This window comes from Pseudorca crassidens, chromosome X (genome assembly GCF_039906515.1).
Source record: "Pseudorca crassidens isolate mPseCra1 chromosome X, mPseCra1.hap1, whole genome shotgun sequence".
NCBI lineage: Eukaryota > Metazoa > Chordata > Mammalia > Artiodactyla > Delphinidae > Pseudorca > Pseudorca crassidens.
This window is the reverse complement of record NC_090317.1, coordinates 73131447-73151244: the sequence shown is the minus strand read 5'-3', so window position 1 is coordinate 73151244 and position 19798 is coordinate 73131447. Positions and strand designations below refer to the sequence as shown.

The 19798-nt window shown below is 45.1% G+C and overlaps 1 protein-coding gene across 1 annotated transcript; it reads left to right on the top strand.

Annotated features, from left to right (window-relative positions):
- The first annotated feature begins 1102 nt into the window (after positions 1-1102).
- Positions 1103-19333, top strand: ARR3 (arrestin 3). The gene is made up of 16 exons (XM_067722719.1): positions 1103-1132; positions 7341-7378; positions 8064-8094; positions 8245-8305; positions 13710-13909; positions 14031-14090; positions 14249-14316; positions 14954-15089; positions 15274-15358; positions 15611-15683; positions 16078-16215; positions 17721-17804; positions 18070-18093; positions 18265-18317; positions 18660-18669; positions 19237-19333. Exons 1-16 carry the CDS (start codon positions 1103-1105, stop codon positions 19331-19333), a joined length of 1188 nt encoding a protein of 395 aa, XP_067578820.1.
- The last annotated feature ends 465 nt before the right edge of the window (positions 19334-19798 follow it).

Sequence of the window (19798 nt, the reverse complement as noted above, 5' to 3'; positions counted from 1 at the left end):
CGTTAGAGCTAGAAAGGCCCATCAAGATTATCTAGTCCCACCCACTCAGTGCACCATTGGGAAACTGGGGCCCAGTGAGATGACTATTTAACGGCTCCTAAACGACTGTAGGAGAGAGTACACAAGGAAACGTCCAAGTTGACAGATGAAGAGCCAGGCCACTGGAGATAACTAAAACTGCAGGAAGATCATAGAAATCTGTATGAGCAGAAACATGGAAAATGAATGTTAGCATGGATAACACATCAAAAGATTTTAGGAAATCTAAACTACTGATATAAATCTTAACTCCATGTGCATATAATTATAAGAAATCTGTATATAGCACTTACTACATGCAAGGCACTGTTCTAAGTGCTTTGTACTTATTAATGGCCCCACAGGCTCTCTGTGATGTGGGTATCATGATTGTCCCTACCTCACTGATTAGAAAACGAAGGCACAGAAAGTTGAAGTGTTTTGCTAATTAGTGGTAGAGTCAAGATTTCAAACCCAGGAAGGCCAGCCTTTGAACCAGGCTTTAGCAATCCATAATTGCTATGCTTAGTGGCCTCTCTAAGCCACTGGCCATAATCTAGGAAAGGATAAGCAAACATGTTCTGAGAGCCTATTACGTGCTTGGACCAGTTCTAGGCACTGGTAGTTCACTAACAGTAAACAAAACAGGCAAAACCTCCTACTCTAATGGAGCTTACATACCAGTGGGAGGGAAAAGATAATAAAATTAACAAGTAAAATATATAGATCATGATCATTGTTATGGAAAAAAGTAAAGGAGGGAAAGGGAATAGAGAGGGTTTCTGTTTTAAATATTAGGGTGACTTTTGAATAAGGACCAGATGGTTGTGAGGAAGAGGAAACATAGAGAAGAGGTCAGAGAGTTTGGCACAAACCAGATCATGAAGGTCCTTGGAAGCCATTGTGAGGACATCTTGGCTTTTACTTTCAGTGACTGGGAAGCCATTGAGAGTTTAGAAGAGACAAGTATCAGGATCTGATTCACATTTTGGAAAGATCCCTGGCTAGCTCTATGTTGAGAATAGACTACAGGGCTAGGGACACAGGAGGAAGATCAGATCAGAGGCCATTGCCAATAGAGATGATGGCGGCTTGGACCAGGCCGGTGAAGGTGGTGAGAAGTGGCAGATTCTGGCTAGCTTTTGAAAGTAGAGACAACAATATTTACTGATAAGGGGTATAAGAGAAAGAGAGGAGTCACGAATGACTCCAAGATTTCTGGCCTGAGCAACTGGAAGAATGGACTTACACCATTGACAAAGATGGGGAAGGCTGTGAGAGGAGTAGGTGTGGGGAAACATGAGGAGCTCATTTTTCCACCTGCCAATTTCAAGATGCCTATTATGCATGTAAGAGGAGGTGGTGGGGAGGTGATTCACTCCTCCTCAAGGGTGCTAGCCCACATGCTTCCCTTACAGACTCCACCCCCTCCTACATACCACCCTTCATCTCTCTCTATCACCCCAGGAGACCCTGGTCTGAATACAGCCAAGACAGTACAGACACCAAGCCTAGATGTTTGAGAGCCTAGTGCTAGGGAACATGGAATTGTCAGGAGCTCTGGGCCTAAGGCTCCTGGGGCTAACTAAGTCTCCGTGATTATGGAAGTCTTAGGCACAGGAAGCAAGCTCTGGGCCTGGAGGACTCTGAGGGTAAGGTGGGTAGTGCTCTTGGGGAGGGGGAGCAGGCTGCAGTAGAATCCAGTCTGAAGGGAGCTGGGAAACAATGGGGACTCTGAAGTGATCTTCAGATCCTGAGAATGTTGCCCAGCTGGATCCCGGGAGTGAGGGGAGGAGGCAGGGCTGTAAGGGAGGCTCTAGAATCTGGAATCTAGATCTCTTGGAAGAAGCAGAAACCTAGATGGGGGAAACCTGGAGATCCTTGCCCAGTGAGGGTGTGGTGGATAGAAGGTAGGCGTGGAGAAAGCACTCATAGCCTGAATCCTGGACAGCTGATCACTGTGATTTTGCACAAAAGGCTCAGGTGTTTGGAGCCAGACAGACCTGAATTCAAACCCTTGTTCTTCCATGTATTAGTTGTGTCACCCTGGATACCTCTTCATGACTGAATTTCCTCATGAGTGAAATGGGGTCAATAATACCAACCTTTTAGGGTTTTCTGAATACTGAATTGGTTAATAGATGTGAAAACACTTTGTAAACCGTAAAATGCTGCTAATCTGTAAAGTACTTTGTATTATTTACTTTGCTCCCAGGGGTGAAGCTGGCCTCTTCAGAGGAGGACAAGTGTGATCTGAAGCTTGGCATACACCCAAGGGGACATTCCAGTGTCCACTAAACTAGAGAAGCCCCAGGAGGAGCCAGCTTCCTGCTCCTATTGCTTCAAGCTGGTTTAGCTCTGCCAGGTTTCTGCCAGTCCCTGGACGCAGCTGCAGCTGCCAACGCTGCCACCACTGCCGCCCAGTGGCTACTTCAGGAAAAGCCCTCTCCCAACATTCCCCAACCAGAAGCTAGCTTCCGCTGACGTCACCTGGGCCAAAAGGAATGCATGCCTTCTGAAAGGCTGCAGACCAGACCCCTCTCTCCTGTGAAACTCTTCCTCACTTTCATTTCTGTGACTTTACTCTGATTCTCCTATTCCTCTGGATGTTCCTTCTGACCCCTTCCCTGGCTCCTTTTTGTCCTCCTTCCTCCAAATGTGACCCTTCCGCAACACTTACTTCCAGATCTCTTCTCTCCTCTCCTCCTTCTCCATTCCTCCACTGTTTCTTTCTCTCTCCTTCTCTCCCTCTCTCTCTCCATCTACTCTCATGATTTAACTTACAAGTTATGAATAATTATAATAACCAATGAGATTCCAGCATACAAATCTCCCTCCGATCAAAATTTCTCTTCAATTGCCTAGGTTTTCTTTATGAAGTGAAAAGACGAGGTCGCCTGCTGAAAGTAAGGTGCAATGTGGAGTGGAATAAGACAATCCTCACAGGCTTGATGGAAAGGAGCAGTAACCTGAAATCCTTGACAATCCAAATTTACTAATAAAATCATGGGAAAGTGACTGGTTCCATATAATTGTACCCAAGTTAGTGTTGTCCAGGTGTCTTTTCTATAGCGTTCCCTTTTAGTCTTTCTAAATGTCTGTTCTTTATCTCCAACAAGGCTGTTAACAACTTTAGACTAGAGACCAGTACCACTGTGTCCGGTACCTAGGACAGCAGGGGAAGTCTCTGTTTCTACCATTTGATTTGTCTGCCTCCTCTCCATCCTCCCGCACTGAGCCAGTACCGTTGTGCAGATCCCACTTAACTCTGCTGGTATGCTGTCAGCTGCAATAACAGAAAATGCCAACTCAGTTGACTTTAAAATAAGGAAATGTATTGTCTAGCATCTAAGTCCAGGAGCAGGGAGTTTTCGAGTTGATTAATTCAACAGTTCAACGATGTCATTCAAAAAATCCTGATTCTTTCCATCTTTCTGATCAGCACCCCTCAGCCTGCTGCTCAGCAACTCTCATGGTCACAAGGTGGCTGTTGCATTTTAGGCATTGCATCCAAACATGGAAATACCACTGACAAAAGGAGAGGAAGGCCTCTCTTCCTGTGTGTTTATTTTTATCACTCAGGAAACCTTTCCCAGAATCTCCCTAGCATGCTTCCCCCCATGTCTCAGTGGCCTGAGTTTCATCATGCCTATAACTAAACCAACCACTGGCAAAAAGGATGAAATGACCATGACTGGCTGAGAGGAGCAGAGAGCCAGGTGGAGGAGGGTGGGGTACATAAAAAAGTGGGGATTCTGCCCACAAGAAGGAAGGGAGAGATGCCTATTGAGTTGATAAACAATCCTGTCTGCTAGGATCCCTTATGGAATAACCAGCCCTTCCTCACTCAGCTATCCGGTCATCACTTCCAAACTGGAAGGACTGTCTGGGAATATCACTGGGGTGTGCAGAGTGAGGGTGGGTAAGGACCTGAAGATACCTCTCCCATCAATCTATCACAGGGGCCAGACACTTCACCTTTAGAGAGGCACTCCTTTGCCTTCTTACTCTTGCCTCCTCATAAAATGCAAATACTCTTGATCAAAATAAAACTATGGTGTCTCTCTTTGGGAGACTACTAACTGGAAAGGGACACAAGGGAATTTTGTGGGGAGCTAGAAATGTTCTATATCTTGATCTGGGTGGTGGTTACATGTATGTATACATAGGTGTAGTAGTTTCTTATTGCTGCTGTAAAAAATGACCACAGACTTGGTGCCTTAAAACGCCATTTATTCTCTTACAGCTCTGGAGGTCAGAAGTCCAAGATCAGGTTCACTGGGCCAAAATCAAGGTATGAGCAGGGCTATGCCTGAACTGTGACAGCCACTCGGCAACCATGAGGGACTATAGGGAAGAATCTGTGTCCTTGCCTTTTCCAGTTTCTAGAGCTGCATTCCTCCATCTTCAAAGCCCAGACATAGCATCTGGCTGCAGTCCTCATATTGCCTTCTGTCTCTGCAGTTAAATCTCCCTCTATATCCCTCTGCTTCCCTCTTATAAACAGACTAGTGATTACATTTAGGGCCCGCCCGGATGATCCAAAATAGTCTTCCCCTCTCAAGATCCTAAATTTAATCACATCTGCAAAGTCCTGTTTTGCCATATAAGGTAACATTTATTGGTTCCAGGGATTAGGACCTGATATCCTTGGGGACGCATTATTCAGCCTTCCACAGTAGGTAAAAATTCATCAAGCTGTGCAATTAAAATTTGTGCATTTTACTTTTGCTAAATTATACCTCCGGCAAGAAATGCACATACTCCAGGAAAAGAGAGAATGGTTTAAGTTCAATCATAATAATGAATTAAAGGCCTATGAGATCTACCTCCTGTTGAGAGTACCATGGGCCTGAGTTGAAAGAGGGGCTAAGCTTCAAGTGTGGGTCTGAAGACAAAAATGGGTTGAAGCCTAGTCCAAAAGTACATTCATTCTGACTTTTCACCTTCTCCATAGACACCAACCTTCTCTGCAGAGTCTGGGCTTCTAGCTGTAGCTGAAAATCCCTGAGAAGGAGAGAGTTACAATGACTAAAAGCCAAGGCCCTGGGGTGCATACTAACAAGGAATGGCAAAGGCTAACTCGGTTATTTGGGCAAAGAGATTATAGGACAGCTAGCTCTCCAGTGCCCACAGTGGGGGGTGGGAGATAGGGAAGGCCCAGCCCCCTGAGCCACGGACATAGTCACCCTCTGAGGAATGGACACGCTGTCGTGGAGGGTTGAGGGCTGCATCTATGGATAGATACTAAAGCGCAGCCGGCACTATGGTGAGGTGAGGTGGTGTAGGGTCCTGTATCCCCAGAGCTTGGATATCCTGTCTCTACATCCCCCATGTTCATGAAGCCTGGGCCTGGGCCCTATGAGAAGGACATCCAAGAAAGGAAGATTACTTTTGTTGCTACCACTGTGGGGAGTCCTGGCAGCTGCAGGACAGAAATATCTCTAATTCCATGAGTGGTCATATGAGGCGAGGGAAGCTGCTTAGAGCCTATAGCGTGGACTTAGTTTTAGGGATTGGAGAGAGTCAAGGGCTGGGGGGCAGGAAAGGTTTACTTCAGGTGGGGGTGATATAGATGTCAATTGCTTTTTCCATCCACAGGCAACATCCTGCCCAGAGAACCTGCCCCTGGGCCAAGAATCCTTTGTTACCTTCCTCTCCAACAAGAAAAGAAGTTCAAGGCTCACAGACATGTGCACACAGCTCAACACACTCAGCCTCCCCTGCCCTACCCGACCCGCATGTACGGGAGATTGACTCCTGCTGTGCACATAAGCTGGGATAATCGGGTCTCTAAACATCACTTCAAGAGTCCCAAGTCCTAAGGAGTGGGGGGCTGGGGAAGGGGTGCTCTTTCCCATACCTTTGGCTTTTGTGTGGCCTGTAATAGTTGATCAAGAGATATAGAAAGACTGGAATGTGACACAAGGCTCTCCTTTCAGAATCACAAAGGCCTATGCTTTGAGCCCTCCTATTTCTATCTCTCACATTGCTTTTCTTTTAATGTCCCAGAGTCCCCTTTGATCCCGGTCCTCAGGTTCAAGGCCTCACAAGGCCAAAACCTTGTAGTTCCCTTTCTCAAGCTCCCCTGACTTTAACACCATCAGATTCAACCCCTGACTCCGGCCCTGTCCCAGCAGCAAGAGCCTGCTAATCTTTTAGCCACTAATCTTTTAGCCACTAATCTGCTTTCCAAACTCTTGGCACCTGAGCTATTTATAAAGCAGTATTTCATGCCCCCCCAGAACCCTATTCTTCTCCCCTGACCCCCACCAATCTAAAAACTCAGAGGACCTTGGGTATAAGAGGTTGGGGAGGCGAGCATAGTGACCAGAGCTGGAGACGGATGTGAGCTTCATCTTCCTCCCCAGGTAAGAGTCCAAAGTCTTCTATTTCCAGCCCATGCTAGGCCCCATATTCCCTGCCCTTAGCACCCCCATCAGTATATCAAGAAGCACTTGAAGGGCACCTTTCCTGACACAGCTGACAGGCACTCAGGCTGAGAGACCCTGGGGGAGACCTCTGGAAGCTCCCCTAAGTTCACCCCTCAAGCCAGATCTAATACACATCAAAGAAAAGCATTAGAGAGACATCTTCCTCTCTCTAAGTATCCCTACTCCAAGGCTTAGCACCTGGGGACATGGATGGAGATAAGGGTGGGAAAATCTGGGGAGGGTGATGAGAGCGATGAATAGGTTCAAGGAAGGCTTTCAACCCCCATACAGGTTTCTGCCACCAACAACCACGAGCATTAGGGTACCAACCTTTTCTCTCCCGCAAATTTCTCCTTTCTTAGCTGAGTGTTAAGGCCACCGTGAAGTGAACTCAGGATCAGAATCCATTGCAGGAGCAAAGCCAGAGTCTGGGTTTTGTTCATTCATTCATTCATTCATTCGTGTATCTAACAAACATGTCTTGGTGCCTACCGTGTGCCAGGTGATGTTCAGACTCATCCAGTCCAATTCTCCTCATACTTTCCTGGATGGAGGCCTTTCTCCAGACAAATTTCTTCTCTCAAAAGGCTCTCAAGAGTGCCCCAGCTATTTCAAAAAGCCTCTCTCTTTCTGGAGAAAAGACAGTATGGTTAGTCAACAATTCATAAAAACTAGGGAAGGTTTTTTCCAATGTCCAGGATAGTTGAGATTATGGCTGAATAAGTAACCTTGGCACGAGGGAGAATAGGAAGCGTGGATGGTGGTGAGGTGTCTATCTAAGAAGAAAAGGTTTCATCCCACTAGGTGTGTCTGGATGGTATACCAGAGCCAGGTAAGGAGAATAGGGACCAAATGATTGAGCCTTCCCCCTTCTTTCCCTTTTGCCAGAAAAGGCTCAACAACAACGCCATGGCCAACATATCCAGGTAAGTAAGAACTCCTAATTCTCTGAATCTGTGACTTGTCACTTACCCAAACCCAAGTACTTGCCTTTGGGGTGAAGGGGTTTGCAACCTCTCCCCAACTTGTGTCTTGGACTCTATCCCAACTGCCTCCACCTTTGTGTCATTTCGCTCTCCCTGGCCCTCTTCTTTTTTTCTTTTCCAGCTCCTCCCCAATCCCACCAGTAAGATTTATTTATTATTTATTTATTTTTGGCTGCGTTGGGTCTTAGTTGCGGCACGTGGAATCTTGGTTGCGGCGCGCGGACTGCTCTCTAGTTGTGGCGTGTGGGTTTTCTCTTCTCCAGTTGTGGAGTGCAAGCTCCAGGGCACATGGGCTCTGTAGTTGTGGCGCACGGGGTCCAGAGTGTGTGGGCTCTGTAGCTTGTGGCACTCGGGCTCTCTTGTTGAGGCCCGAGAGCTCAGTAGTTGTGGCACACAGGCTTAGTTGCCCCAAGGCATGTGGGATCTTAGTTCCCTCACCAGGGATCGAACCTGCGTCCCCTGCATTGTAAGGTGGATTCTTTACCACTGGACCTCCAGAGAAGTCCCTGGGCCTCTTCTTCTAATCCTAGAAATATTTCCTTTTCTCCCCCACTTCCCTTTCTCTTCTTCTCCCCTTCCCTTCTCTTCCAATCCCCCTCCCTATCCTCTGATTTTCTCCTCATAGGGTATTTAAGAAGACCTGCTCCAATGGCAAGGTGAGAGAACCTGGCCCAGCTGGGCAAATAAGAGGGCAAAAGGGATAGGTGGGTACGTCCTTCAAGGTCTCAGGGGTTTGGGTTGGGGGCTTCAGGGGAATCTTTTCAAAGATGATTATGAGAATAACATGGGAGGTTGTTCCACAACAGCTCTCCATCTACCTGGGGAAACGGGACTTTGTGGACCATGTGGACATGGTGGAACCCATTGGTCAGTGAGTCCAAAAAGGGAAAGAGCCCGGGGAGAAGGGAATGGGGGTGAGGGAGTAAAAGAAAGCCAAGAAAGGACCATGCAGAAGAGGAGGCCAATTAAAGAGAAAAATGGGAGGAACCATTCAGGGGTCAACTTCTGTTTCATAGTCTGAGGACCTTTCCTGACCAGAGGGCCATCTCTCCCCCTCTCCACAGATGGTGTAGTCCTGGTTGACCCTGATTACTTAAAAGGTCGAAAGAGTAAGTAAAAATCCTTGTTGGTCTCTGTATGTGCCAGGAACCCCAACCTAAAATGTTACACATGCCAGGCAAGTAACCTGAATGAGTGGAGTGGACGTGTGGACCAGAAGGGTATAAGAAAATATAAAAGTAGTGGGAACTGTGAATGTCTTGTCTGGTGGAGGCTAACCACTGAGAATTTCAGCCCAGTGTGGCCAGATTTTCCAATTGTTAAAGAGGAACTGGAAATGAAGCTCAGAATACAACCTTGAGAGGCCCAAAGTCTGAAAAGATTCTAGTGCCCCTTCCCCAAATGATATTCAAAATAGATATATTTCTAAACATAAATGAAATTTTGTTTTTCAAGATCACACAAAATTTACATGTGTGCTGAAATTAAGTCTTTTTCTAAAATTTCTGATTTTCTCCATTACTGTTGGTGGTGCCTCTGCTTAGGCTGCCCATGGAAAGATCCAGTACACCAGAAATCCATATTTTAATGCAAATTTCCTGATTTTCAAATGTTGGCAACTAATTAAAAGATTTTTAAAGGCCTGGATAAATCAAAAAACTTTATTTTTCCATAGGCTGGATGTGACCTTCAGCCTGCCACTTTGCATTTGCTTTTTCCTTTAATTGCATATGTCTTTTCATATCTCCTTTGTGTAGGGAAACCCATTTTTTCCATTAAAAAAATCCCAAACAAAGAAACAAACAAAACAATAACTACAGCAAGTAACAGCAAGCGACATTGCTCTGGCCACAGGATTATATATCCAGATTACACTGAAATATTGTTTTGCCACTTTTTTTTCCTTTTAATTCTTACGCTGTGATCCAATTAGACTGAAAATTGGGTTTGATTTGAAAAAGGCTCAGAATAAATTGATGAATACTAGTTCATATGTAACCTTTAGATACTGTGGAATAAACCAGACTTAGTCGCTCAGATTAAACAGTGCAGATAAGCAGTCCACCCAGTTTTAAATAGCAGAGGAACTTTGGGGTATGGCCAGTAAATTAACCAACTTATTTAAGACTCTCAATTACTCTGTAGTTCTAAAACCTAAATCATTTTTTCACAGTCCTACAAAGTCTTCAGAATAACCTACAGAAAGAAATCTTTAGTTGAATAAATGCATGTCAATCCAGGAATAAGATGTGTTTTTTCCTTTAATTCTAATCTTCTTCATGTCCCTTAGTAGTTTTATATTATTATTCATTTAAGTTGTATATATTTAAGTTTATTCCTTAGCTACTGTATATGTTTTGTTACTTTTATGAAGATAATCTTATTTGCATCATATTTTCAAATATGCTTTTTTTTTCCTTTTGAGGTGCATTTGTTGATGTGAAATATGCTTACGCTACACCCTGAATGAAAAAGGCTGGTTGTAGGGCAATATATGTGGTTGTGCGAATGAAGTGCGGTTTAACAAAAATTGATGTGGGATCTCTCTGTATTATTTCTTACAACTGCATGTGATGATCTCAAAATAAAATCTTTCATTTAAAAAAGGCAATGAGAGAGAAGTCAATAGCTAAGGTGGCCTTATGTTTAATTATAGAAACAAAGTTGGGAAGCAAATGCAACAGAAATTAACAGCAGTTATCTCTGGAATATGATGTATGATGGCAGGGCTTTGATTCTCTTTGTGTTTTCTGATTGCCACACAATTAATATGTATTGTTTATATAATAAACACAAATATAAATTAATAACTTTAGAATAGATGTTGAATTAAAAAAAAATAAAAACAAGCTATTTCCTAACACGCTAAAAAAAGGATGATTCTAAACTGCCAGAGAGCCAATAAGGTCTTGGGGGTGGGGTGATGCCCTCCCCACATGCCACAGCGGGATGTGACAGAACAATTCATCTGATTAACACCTTTACCTCAGGGGCTATTAGATACCCTTCTGCCTGGTCTCACCTGATCTTTTTCTGTCTTATTTCTCATCTCTTTCATTTCCTCCCTTCCATTGCTTCCTTCCAGCCACCTCTTTTCCTCTTTTTCTCATCTTCTCTGTTTTTTCCTTTCCTTTGACCCCTCTTTCCTTTTCCTTTTCTTTCTCTCTCCCTTTCCCACTTTTATTGGCATAATTGGGAACCAAGGTGAATTTAATTTGTTGTATCTTTTGAAAATTGTTAAGTTTGTCTTCATTGTAGAAATATTAGAAAGTACAGATGAAGGAGAAAAAGACTGTAATCCTCTCACCCAGAGATAATCACTAATATTTCACTTCATATTTTCTGAGCAAAAATATCTATATTTTTATTAAAAATACTATATTATAAATAACATTTTCTAATCTTTTTACCTATGCAATATGTAAAAATCTATAAAGTTTTAAGTTGTCTAGTAGTATATTGTATGGGTGTACCATAATATATTTAGCCAACTTCAATCGTTGGACATTTTTTGCTATGATAAACAACCCCATAAAGTACATGCTTGTATGTATTTCTTTTCATACTTGTCCAATTATTTCTTTAGACTAAATGCCTAGAAAAGGAATGAATGACCAAAGGGCAGTCACACATTTTTAAAGGTTTCTATTGCCAAATTGCCCTTTAAAATGGTTGTACCAATTAACTCTCCCTCCTGCAGGGTATGAAGTTGCCCATTGCCCCAGTCATTATAAACACTACCATTATCATTACTTTCAGTCTTTGTTGTATCTTTTGAATATAGATTCATTTTCTTTGCTTGCTCGTAATTTTAAAAGCAGATAATCTGGCTGTTTGTTGTTTTGATCTCTTAAAAACACAAAAATGACTTGCTTTCTACTAGTGTGTGGCTCTTGGTAGTTTTCTTTTCTTTGGGTCAGGGCTCCTGATTAAAAGTAAGATTCCCCACCCCTGTTCTAAATCTTTCCTTCCCTCAGTCTCTGTCACTGTCTTTGGACAGCTATCTTTCTGTACCCCATCCCACACCACTAGTGCACTCAAGTGACTTTCTATTTGCCCCTAATCTGAGGTACTAGCTGCAATGCATAAGTTCATTTATAACTGTTCCACTTTTCTAATATTCCCATGATCGTCACCATCATCATCCACATCTAATTTAAATTTCCAAAGGGATTTCTCATACATCAACTCCTTACAACCATCCTATGAGTTAAGTTGGGCACATACGAGACTGGGCTTTGGAGTCAGGCCTGAGTTGAAATCCTGGGTTGTCACTTAGCTGCTCTGAGCTCATTTTCTCTACCTGTAAAGTGGAGGTAATAATACTTCAGAGGATTATTGTGAGGTCCAAATAACATATGTAGAGCTCTCAGTGCAGTCCTATTATTGACAGGTGAAATAATTGAGGCTCAGACAACTCGAGGGACTTATGCAAGTCATATTCAAGCCCAAGTATTCTGACCCTAGAGAATTATGTAATGAATACCCTGTACTCACCACCTAGCTTTAAAAAGAATCACAGAATCAAACTGAAGTCTCCTGTGTATCCTTCCCTAATCCCATACTCCTTCCTCCCTCCCTCCTTTTCTTCCTGCCTCCACCACAGATAATTACTATCCTGAATTTGATGTTTATTACTCCCATGATGTTTCTATACTTCTACTCTATATTTATATATCAGTGAGTGACTTTGGTACTGTTCTACATGCTTTTCAACTTTACGTACATGGTATCAGATTGTGCATATCATCGTGCAGCTAGCATTTTTTACTCAATAGTTTTTGAGACTTAACCATGTTAATACATGGAGTTTAGTTCATTTATTTTAACCTCAGTTTAGTATTCCATGATATGAATATACCACAACTGTTTACCCATTCTCCCATTGATAGGTATTTAAATCATTTCCAATCTTATGCTATGACAAACGTTGACGCAATGAACATTCTCATAGGTATCTCCTTATAGACATGAGCAAGACTTCCTCTAAATTCGTCTTAGATCATAAGATATGAGAAGATTCAGCTTTACTGGATAGTGCCCAACAGTTTTCCAAAGTGGTTGTACTGATTTGTTAGCAATTTTTTTTCTGCATTCCCTTGACCAACTACAAATCTCTAGGTCCTTGAATTTTCTATTGTATCAGTCTTAACATCTTACTGGTTTCCTCATTAATTGAATTGTCCTCTGTAAAAAAATAAATAAATAAACCTAGGGACTCTGCGAGAAAAAAAAAAGTGGTTGTACTAATGTATATTCCCACCACAGTGTGTAATGAACCCCATTGCTCCACATCTGGAGCACTGCTCAACACATAGTGCTGTCAGACTTTAAAGTTTTTGACAATATGATGGCTGTGAAGTGTTATCACATTGTGGGTTTTTAAAAATTATTTATTTATTTATTTGGCTGTGCTGGGTCTTAGTTGCGGCATGCAGGATCTTCGTTGTGGCATGAGGGATTTTTTTTTAGTTGCAGCATGCAGGATCTTTTAGTTGCGGCATGTGAACTCTGTTTTTTTTTTTTTTTTTTTTCCCGGTATGCGTGCCTCTCACTGTTGTGGCCTCTCCCGTTGTGGAGCACAGGCTCCGGACGTGCAGGCTCAGCGGCCATGGCTCACGGGCCCAGCCGCTCTGCGGCGTGTGGGATCTTCCCGGACCGGGGCATGAACCCGTGTCCCCTGTATCGGCAGGCGGACTCTCAACCACTGCGCCACCAGGGAAGCCCCATGTGAACTCTTAGTTGTGGCATGTGGGATCTAGTTCCCTGACCAGGAATCGAACCCAGGTCCCCTGCATTGGGAGCACAGAGCCTTAACCACGGGACCACCAGGGAAGTCCTCTCACTGTGGTTTTAATTTGTACTTATCTGATTATCATTAGACTGGACATGTTTTCATACCTTATTGGCCATTCTGTTTTGCTCTTCTGTGCAGAGTCTATTCATAAACTTTGCACACTTTTATATTGGGCTGTTTTCATTTTTATTACTGATTTGTGGGAGTTCTTTATGTATTATGAACACTAAACTTTTGTTTGTTATATGTGTTGCAAGTATTTCCTCTCAGGCTTTTGCTTGTTTCATTATTTATAAAGACACTTAATGTAAAGAACTTTTAAATTTTACTATAGTCAAATGTATTGATCCTTTTCTTTATGGCCATACTGTTTTGATCATATTACATTGTCTCTCCATGTCTTCCTCTGAGCTATTTAAGATCTCCTTTCCCCCTCAGGTCTGACAGGTCACTCTCTTCCTCCTTTGCCTGCAGTGTTTGTCATGTTGACGTGTGCCTTTCGCTATGGCCATGATGACTTGGATGTGATTGGTCTGACGTTCCGCAAAGATCTGTATGTACAGGTCCAGCAAGTGGTCCCAGCTGAGCACAGCAGCCCCCAGGGGCCCCTCACAGTCCTGCAGGAGCGACTGCTGCACAAGCTGGGGGACAATGCCTACCCTTTTACCCTGCAGGTACTGACCCCAAGTCCCGGGTAAGGCTTCCAGGGAAGATTAAGAAAGGAAGCTAAAGAAGGAGAACAGAGGAAAGGGGTCCCTGTTTCTTCTGTTTGCTGACCTCCTTCTGATCTTTTAGATGGTTGTCAACCTGCCCTGTTCGGTGACACTGCAGCCAGGTCCTGATGATACAGGGAAGGTGAGGTCTGGGTTCTGAAAAAGAGGGACAGGGGGATAAATGGACAAGACTAGAGAAAGGGACAGTTAAGGGACGGGATCAGACATTTCCTTATAAACCCATGAGGAAGGGAGGGGTAGTGTCAGAAATGAGTTCTTCTTGCTCTTGCCCCTTTGCAGGCCTGTGGTGTTGACTTTGAAGTGAAGAGTTTCTGTGCTGAAAACCTGGAGGAGAAAGTCTCCAAGAGGTATTTCTTTGGTCCTCTCCAAAATCCCTGCCTCCGGCCTGTGCCAGAAAACAGATCTTGCTCTCAGGACAGAAACAGCCCTACTTCTAACCTCTGTAGCACTGTCACCACCAACTCAGATGCCCAGTTCTGATTTCCCTCTGACTCCTCTTCTTTGCTCTAGGGCAAGGGTCAGCAAACTTTCCTGTAAAAGGCCAAAAAAGAAATATTCAGGCTTTGTGAGCAATGTAGTTTTTGTTGTAACTACTCAGCTGTGCCACTGTAGCATGAGAACAGCCATAGGCAGTACGTAAATGAACGAGCGTGGCTTTATTTATGGACACTGAAATTTGAATTTTACATAATTTCCACATGTCATGAAATATTATTGTGGATTTCTTTTCAACCATTAAAAAATGTAATAACCATTCTTAGTTTGCAGGCCATACAGAAACAGGAAGCAGGCCAGATTTGGCCACTGAGCCATAGTTTGCTGACCTGTGGTCTAGATACCTACCTTGAGGGTCCAGAGGAGTTCTCTGACAGAGGCCTCCCACCACCTCCCCTCCCCAAGCAAGGACTGGGCTATGGGGTTAGCATGAGAAAGGTCTGTGGGTCCTAAGGAGACATTCTGGCTGTCCCCTTGGCCTCTACTTAGAGACTCTGTGCGGCTGGTGATTCGGAAAATCCAGTTTGCACCCCTGGAGCCAGGCCCTGGTCCCTGGGCCCAGACTGTTCGCCGCTTTCTTCTGTCAGCTCAGCCCCTACAACTCCAGGCCTGGATGGACAGGGAGGTTTGTCACCCCCATTTAATGCCCCCTACCTTGCAACCCCTCTGACACCCTTTCTTCATTGATCTCCTACTTGGGAAGACAAGGGTGGAAGCCAGGGTGACAAAAGCACTGAGGAAACAAATTCTAGGCCTTGATCTGGGTGTTCTCCCTCCAGTCTTATAATGGGCCTCTCCTCCTGCTTCAGGTTCACTACCACGGCAAATCCATCACTGTCAACGTTTCCATCAACAACTGCACCAACAAGGTCATCAAAAAGATTAAGATTTCAGGTGAGCTTCTTTTCCTATCCCCCGCACCTGGTCCCAAATCCAGAGGTCTTTTTCCAGAACTCTGCCCCACTTACCCAGTCTGCATTCTTCTAGGCTTTCCCTCCATTGCAGGCTTATCAGAACACGTATCTCTGTTTGTCCATATGCACATCTTAGTATATCATGAGTAATGTGCCCGTGTACAAGGGCAGCAAGTTGGGGTCTCGAGGATGACTGACTAATTGTAGTCATGTGTTTTTCCCGGCTCTTCAGTTGACCAGATCACAGATGTCATCCTGTATTCACTAGACAAGTACACCAAGACTGTGTTCGTTCAGGAGTTCATGTGAGCTGGCGCTGGGGCCTGGGTCAGAGAGCCAAGGGATAGGGTGGTGGGACGAGGGCCGGGGTCTGGAGGCAGAGGAGGGTGTTGGGGAAAGAAGGAAGTGGAGAAGAGCCCAGGACTGAGGAACATCAAGGTGAGGGTTGATGTGGAAAGAGGGAGGGATTCTCAAGAGAGCTGGAGGGGGGATACCACAAGAGGATCATCAAGTCCTGAGAGAGGGCAGAGGCATAAGTATTTCCCACCAGAGTGAATTGTTCCCACTCTCCACAGTCAGACATGCCAGCTCTCTTGGATACTCCAGTAGTTTCATGGAATCGTGCAAAAAACTCTTGGGAATGAGAATCACTTAGTTGGCAAGGCTAGCTTAAGTTCATCTCTTCTTTTCCTTTGAAAGGGAGACTATAGCTGCTAACTCCACCTTCTCCAAGAGCTTTGCAGTAACCCCACTCCTGGCTGCCAACTGTCAGAAACAGGGCCTGGCACTGGATGGCAAATTCAAGCATGGTGATACCAATCTGGCCTCTAGCACGATGTAAGCTCAAATGTAACTCCCAACCTTCATTTTCTACCCCCAACCCATTCTGTGTGCTATATGTACAGTTATGAGGTTTCACCTCCAATGAAGCCTACCTGTTTTTAAAAATGTCCCTAGGTCAGTGTTCAGAGCTGCCTCCAGGCAAGAGGGCTGACAGTAAGCTAAATAATACCCATGGGACCAATGGCAGGCTTAGGTCATAGGCAACAAGAAAGGAAAAAGTGGAAAGGAAAAATTCCTTATGTTGTATAATATTTCACAGCTCATAAAGGTCTTACGTATGGTACTGTTATCTTCATAAGAATCCCATTAAAGTAGGCTGGATATGTATTCTTATTCTACTTTACACTTAACGACCCTGAGGCTCAGAGAGATGAAGGAACTTGTCCAAGCTTGCGTAGCTAATAAGTGGCAGAGATGGAAAAGATTCTATCACATGTCATCTGGCTCTAACACTGCGATCTCTACAGCAGCTACTCTCTAGTGAAGATAGAAGTTCAATGCAAGACAGATGAGAAATGGAGAGAAAAGAGGACAAAAAGAAGAAAAATATGATAGGAATTGACATAATTCTACCAAATCATTCATTTGGTCCTATGCCTAACACTTGGAGGCCCTAGTGTAAGATGTATCTCCCACCAAAAGCCATCTGCCACCATCTAACAAGCATCAATTCCCACTGCCTTTCCCTATGCCTTATCAATCATGTTGCTATGGACTATTATTGCTTGAAAGAGCCTGAGAAATCATACAAACAGCATTATTTTACAGATAGAGGATCAGCATCCCAGGGCAATGAAGAGACTTTCCCAAGATCATATAGTTTTCTGTGCCTTATTTTTCAATCAGTGGGTTTTCATTGAACACCTGTTACATGCTTATTCCTATGCTAAGCAATGTGGGAGGATACAAAGACGTTTAAGACAGTCTCTGCCTTCAGCCAATTTACAGCCTAAACGGAGAACAAAGAGGAATTTAAATGCAATCTAACAGTTAAATGTTAGTACGTGTGGTTCAGACTACAAATCCAATAGAAGTTAATAGAAGCCAGCACAGCTGGAGAGGGCTTCCTAAAGGAGACAGAAGGAGCTAGAGCTTGAAGAAGGTGTTGGATCTGGATAGCAACAGAGGAAGAAAAGAGTGTTCCGGGTTGGGAACATAGCCTGTGCAAAGGCTAGAAGGTAGGAATCTGCATGGCACGTTCTGATGATGGAGAGAGCATGGGTCCACTTAGGTTGTATCCCAGGTGTTAGGGAGTTAGGGCAGGAAGGTTAGATTGTTAAGGGTCATGAAAGCCAAGCAGTGTAGTAGTCATATTCAGAGAGGTAGGCTCCTGAGCAGAGGGTGACCTGGTAAAACTGGATCTGAGGAACAGAAGTGTGGTCCCAATGAGTAGGAGATCAGAGCCTGGGAGCCCTGTCAGATGACAAAAGGTGCACTGAATGAATTAACCCCCAGCCCCTCCCCTCCAAACACACAACAATGAATACTACCACCTCCAGTCTTCGACCAGGAATGGACAAGGAACTGCTGGGGATCCTGGTGTCCTACAAAGTCAGAGTCAACCTGATGGTGTCCTGTGGAGGGTGAGTAAGAGTGCAGGGTCTGTCTGGGCAGGGGCTGGGGAGCCACTTCTGTTTTCCTCCCAGTTGGACTGACCCACTCAAGCTATTCCCCACCCCTTCTCCTGGACCAGTTTCCCAAACCTGTGAGCTCCACGAACAAGCCACCTTCCCTTCCAGAAACCCATTCTGTGGTTGAGTTGGCCTTACAATCCTTCATTCCCCTGCAAAATTAGGTTGCTACTAACCATTTCCAGCTGCTAATTTTAGGGTGTCATTCTACCCTCAGCATCCTAGGTGACCTGACAGCCAGGTAAGACACTGTGGGGAGGGGGAACTGGGGCAAGAAGGGGAGGATGCGATCAGGAGACCAAAAGAATGACACAGGAGAATCTAAGGGCATCCCAGGACTGAAAAATTGAGGGAGAGGTTCAGGGAGTGGCCTTGGAGGGAAATCTGTAACTCTACCTTGGGATCCTTGCAGTGATGTTGGCGTGGAGCTGCCCTTGATCCTGATGCATCCAAAGCCATCGAACGGTGAGTGACCAGGTGGGACTCACAGGAACAGTGGTCCCAAGGGTTGGGGACCAAGCAGTTCTGATCTCATGAATCGAGGACTGGCAGTTTGGGTAGAGATTGAATAGCAATAGGTAGGTTGGGTGTCTAGGTTTTCAGGGGAAGTTGTGTGTGTGTGTGTGTGTGTGTGTGTGTGTGTGTGTGTGTGTGTGTGTGTGTGTGTGTGTGTGTGTGTGTGTGTGTGTGTATTGTGTATATGGGAGGGAGAGGGTTAAAAAGGGAGAGGAATGAGTAACAGGACATTTCTTCAGGGAACTTATCAGCTTCAATCCATATTTCCTTCCCTCTCCATGCTTGCTACAGAGGCTGCTAGGTAAGAAAATGTGAGGCCTGGAAACCTCGCCCCCCTTTCCCCACTGCCACTCTCCATTTTATGACGATGGAAATGGAAAAAAGCTTCCCTGGAGTGTTGCTTTCAATAGGTGTGCAGTGGAAACATATGGTTTAGCTTCGTGTCATAGTTCAGTGCTTTTCATACGCCCCCCTCTTTCCCGTTTTGCGTCCCCCGCCCTCCACCTCCTGCTCTTCTCCCAATCGTCCTTCCCCCTCATCCCTTCCAGTTTTCTTTTTCCTTCCCCCAGCGCCTCCTCACCCTAACTTCTCCCGTCTTTCATTCTCCCATCCCTTCCCTCCTTCCCACCCTCCATTCTTATTTTCCCTCTGGCCCTCATGGGGGCTTTTGTGTTGGCAGACTGGGGAGGACACAAAGGAAACAAGCCAGTGTGATCCAAGTGGGGCGGGGGCAGCTGAGAGGCGGTGAGGATCGGAGTTGGGAAACAGGGAAGGGATCACTTCTCTGGGATCAGGAAACGGGAGTGGATGTGGAAGACGCTCACACAGCTGTTCCTAACCCTCCATTTCCCTCTGCTGCTTCTGCAAGCTCTGAGGACATAGTCATCGAGGAGTTCGCTCAGCAGCAGCCCGGCAGAGAGGAGAGCCAGGAGGCTTTGGCGGCTGAGGGGGATGAGGGCACCTGAGTGCCTGGCTCGGGTGCCTCTGTGTGGAAGCCCCACTGTAACACTCTAATAAATCAGCTTGTCCAGATGCGCCCGCTGATCGCTTTGGTATCTCCTCCTCCCGCAGGAGGGTAATGGAACTACCTAGAATAAGCCACCTCCCCACCCGCCACCCCACATTAGTGATTACATCTCCTGCAGCACGTGCTTTTCCTCTAAACAACCCTGACTTCCCTCTGGCAAGGCCACCTACCCCTGAGTCCTTCAACTTTCCTTCTGAGCCCTGGTCACCTCTGCCCCCACACCCAACTATCCCACTCCTACCTCGGAGCTGCGGGCAGCGCCTGAGGGGACACAGCCCTGAGACCAGCCCTGAGGGCGACGCTGATGGTTGGACAGAGTGCCATGTGGCCCCAGGAAGCAAGTACCACCCACCTGCCAAGCATACAGCACACCACAAGGCCCACAGCCGAGGCACCCAAGCAC

Coding starts and splice junctions, on each gene's coding strand:
- ARR3 (XM_067722719.1), top strand. CDS start 1,103: ATGGCGGCTTGGACCAGGCCGGTGAAGGTG. Junction 1,133..7,340: donor GGACCAGGCCGGTGAAGGTG/GTGAGAAGTGGC, acceptor CCCTTTTGCCAG/AAAAGGCTCAACAACAACGC. Junction 15,359..15,610: donor CAAAAAGATTAAGATTTCAG/GTGAGCTTCTTT, acceptor CCGGCTCTTCAG/TTGACCAGATCACAGATGTC.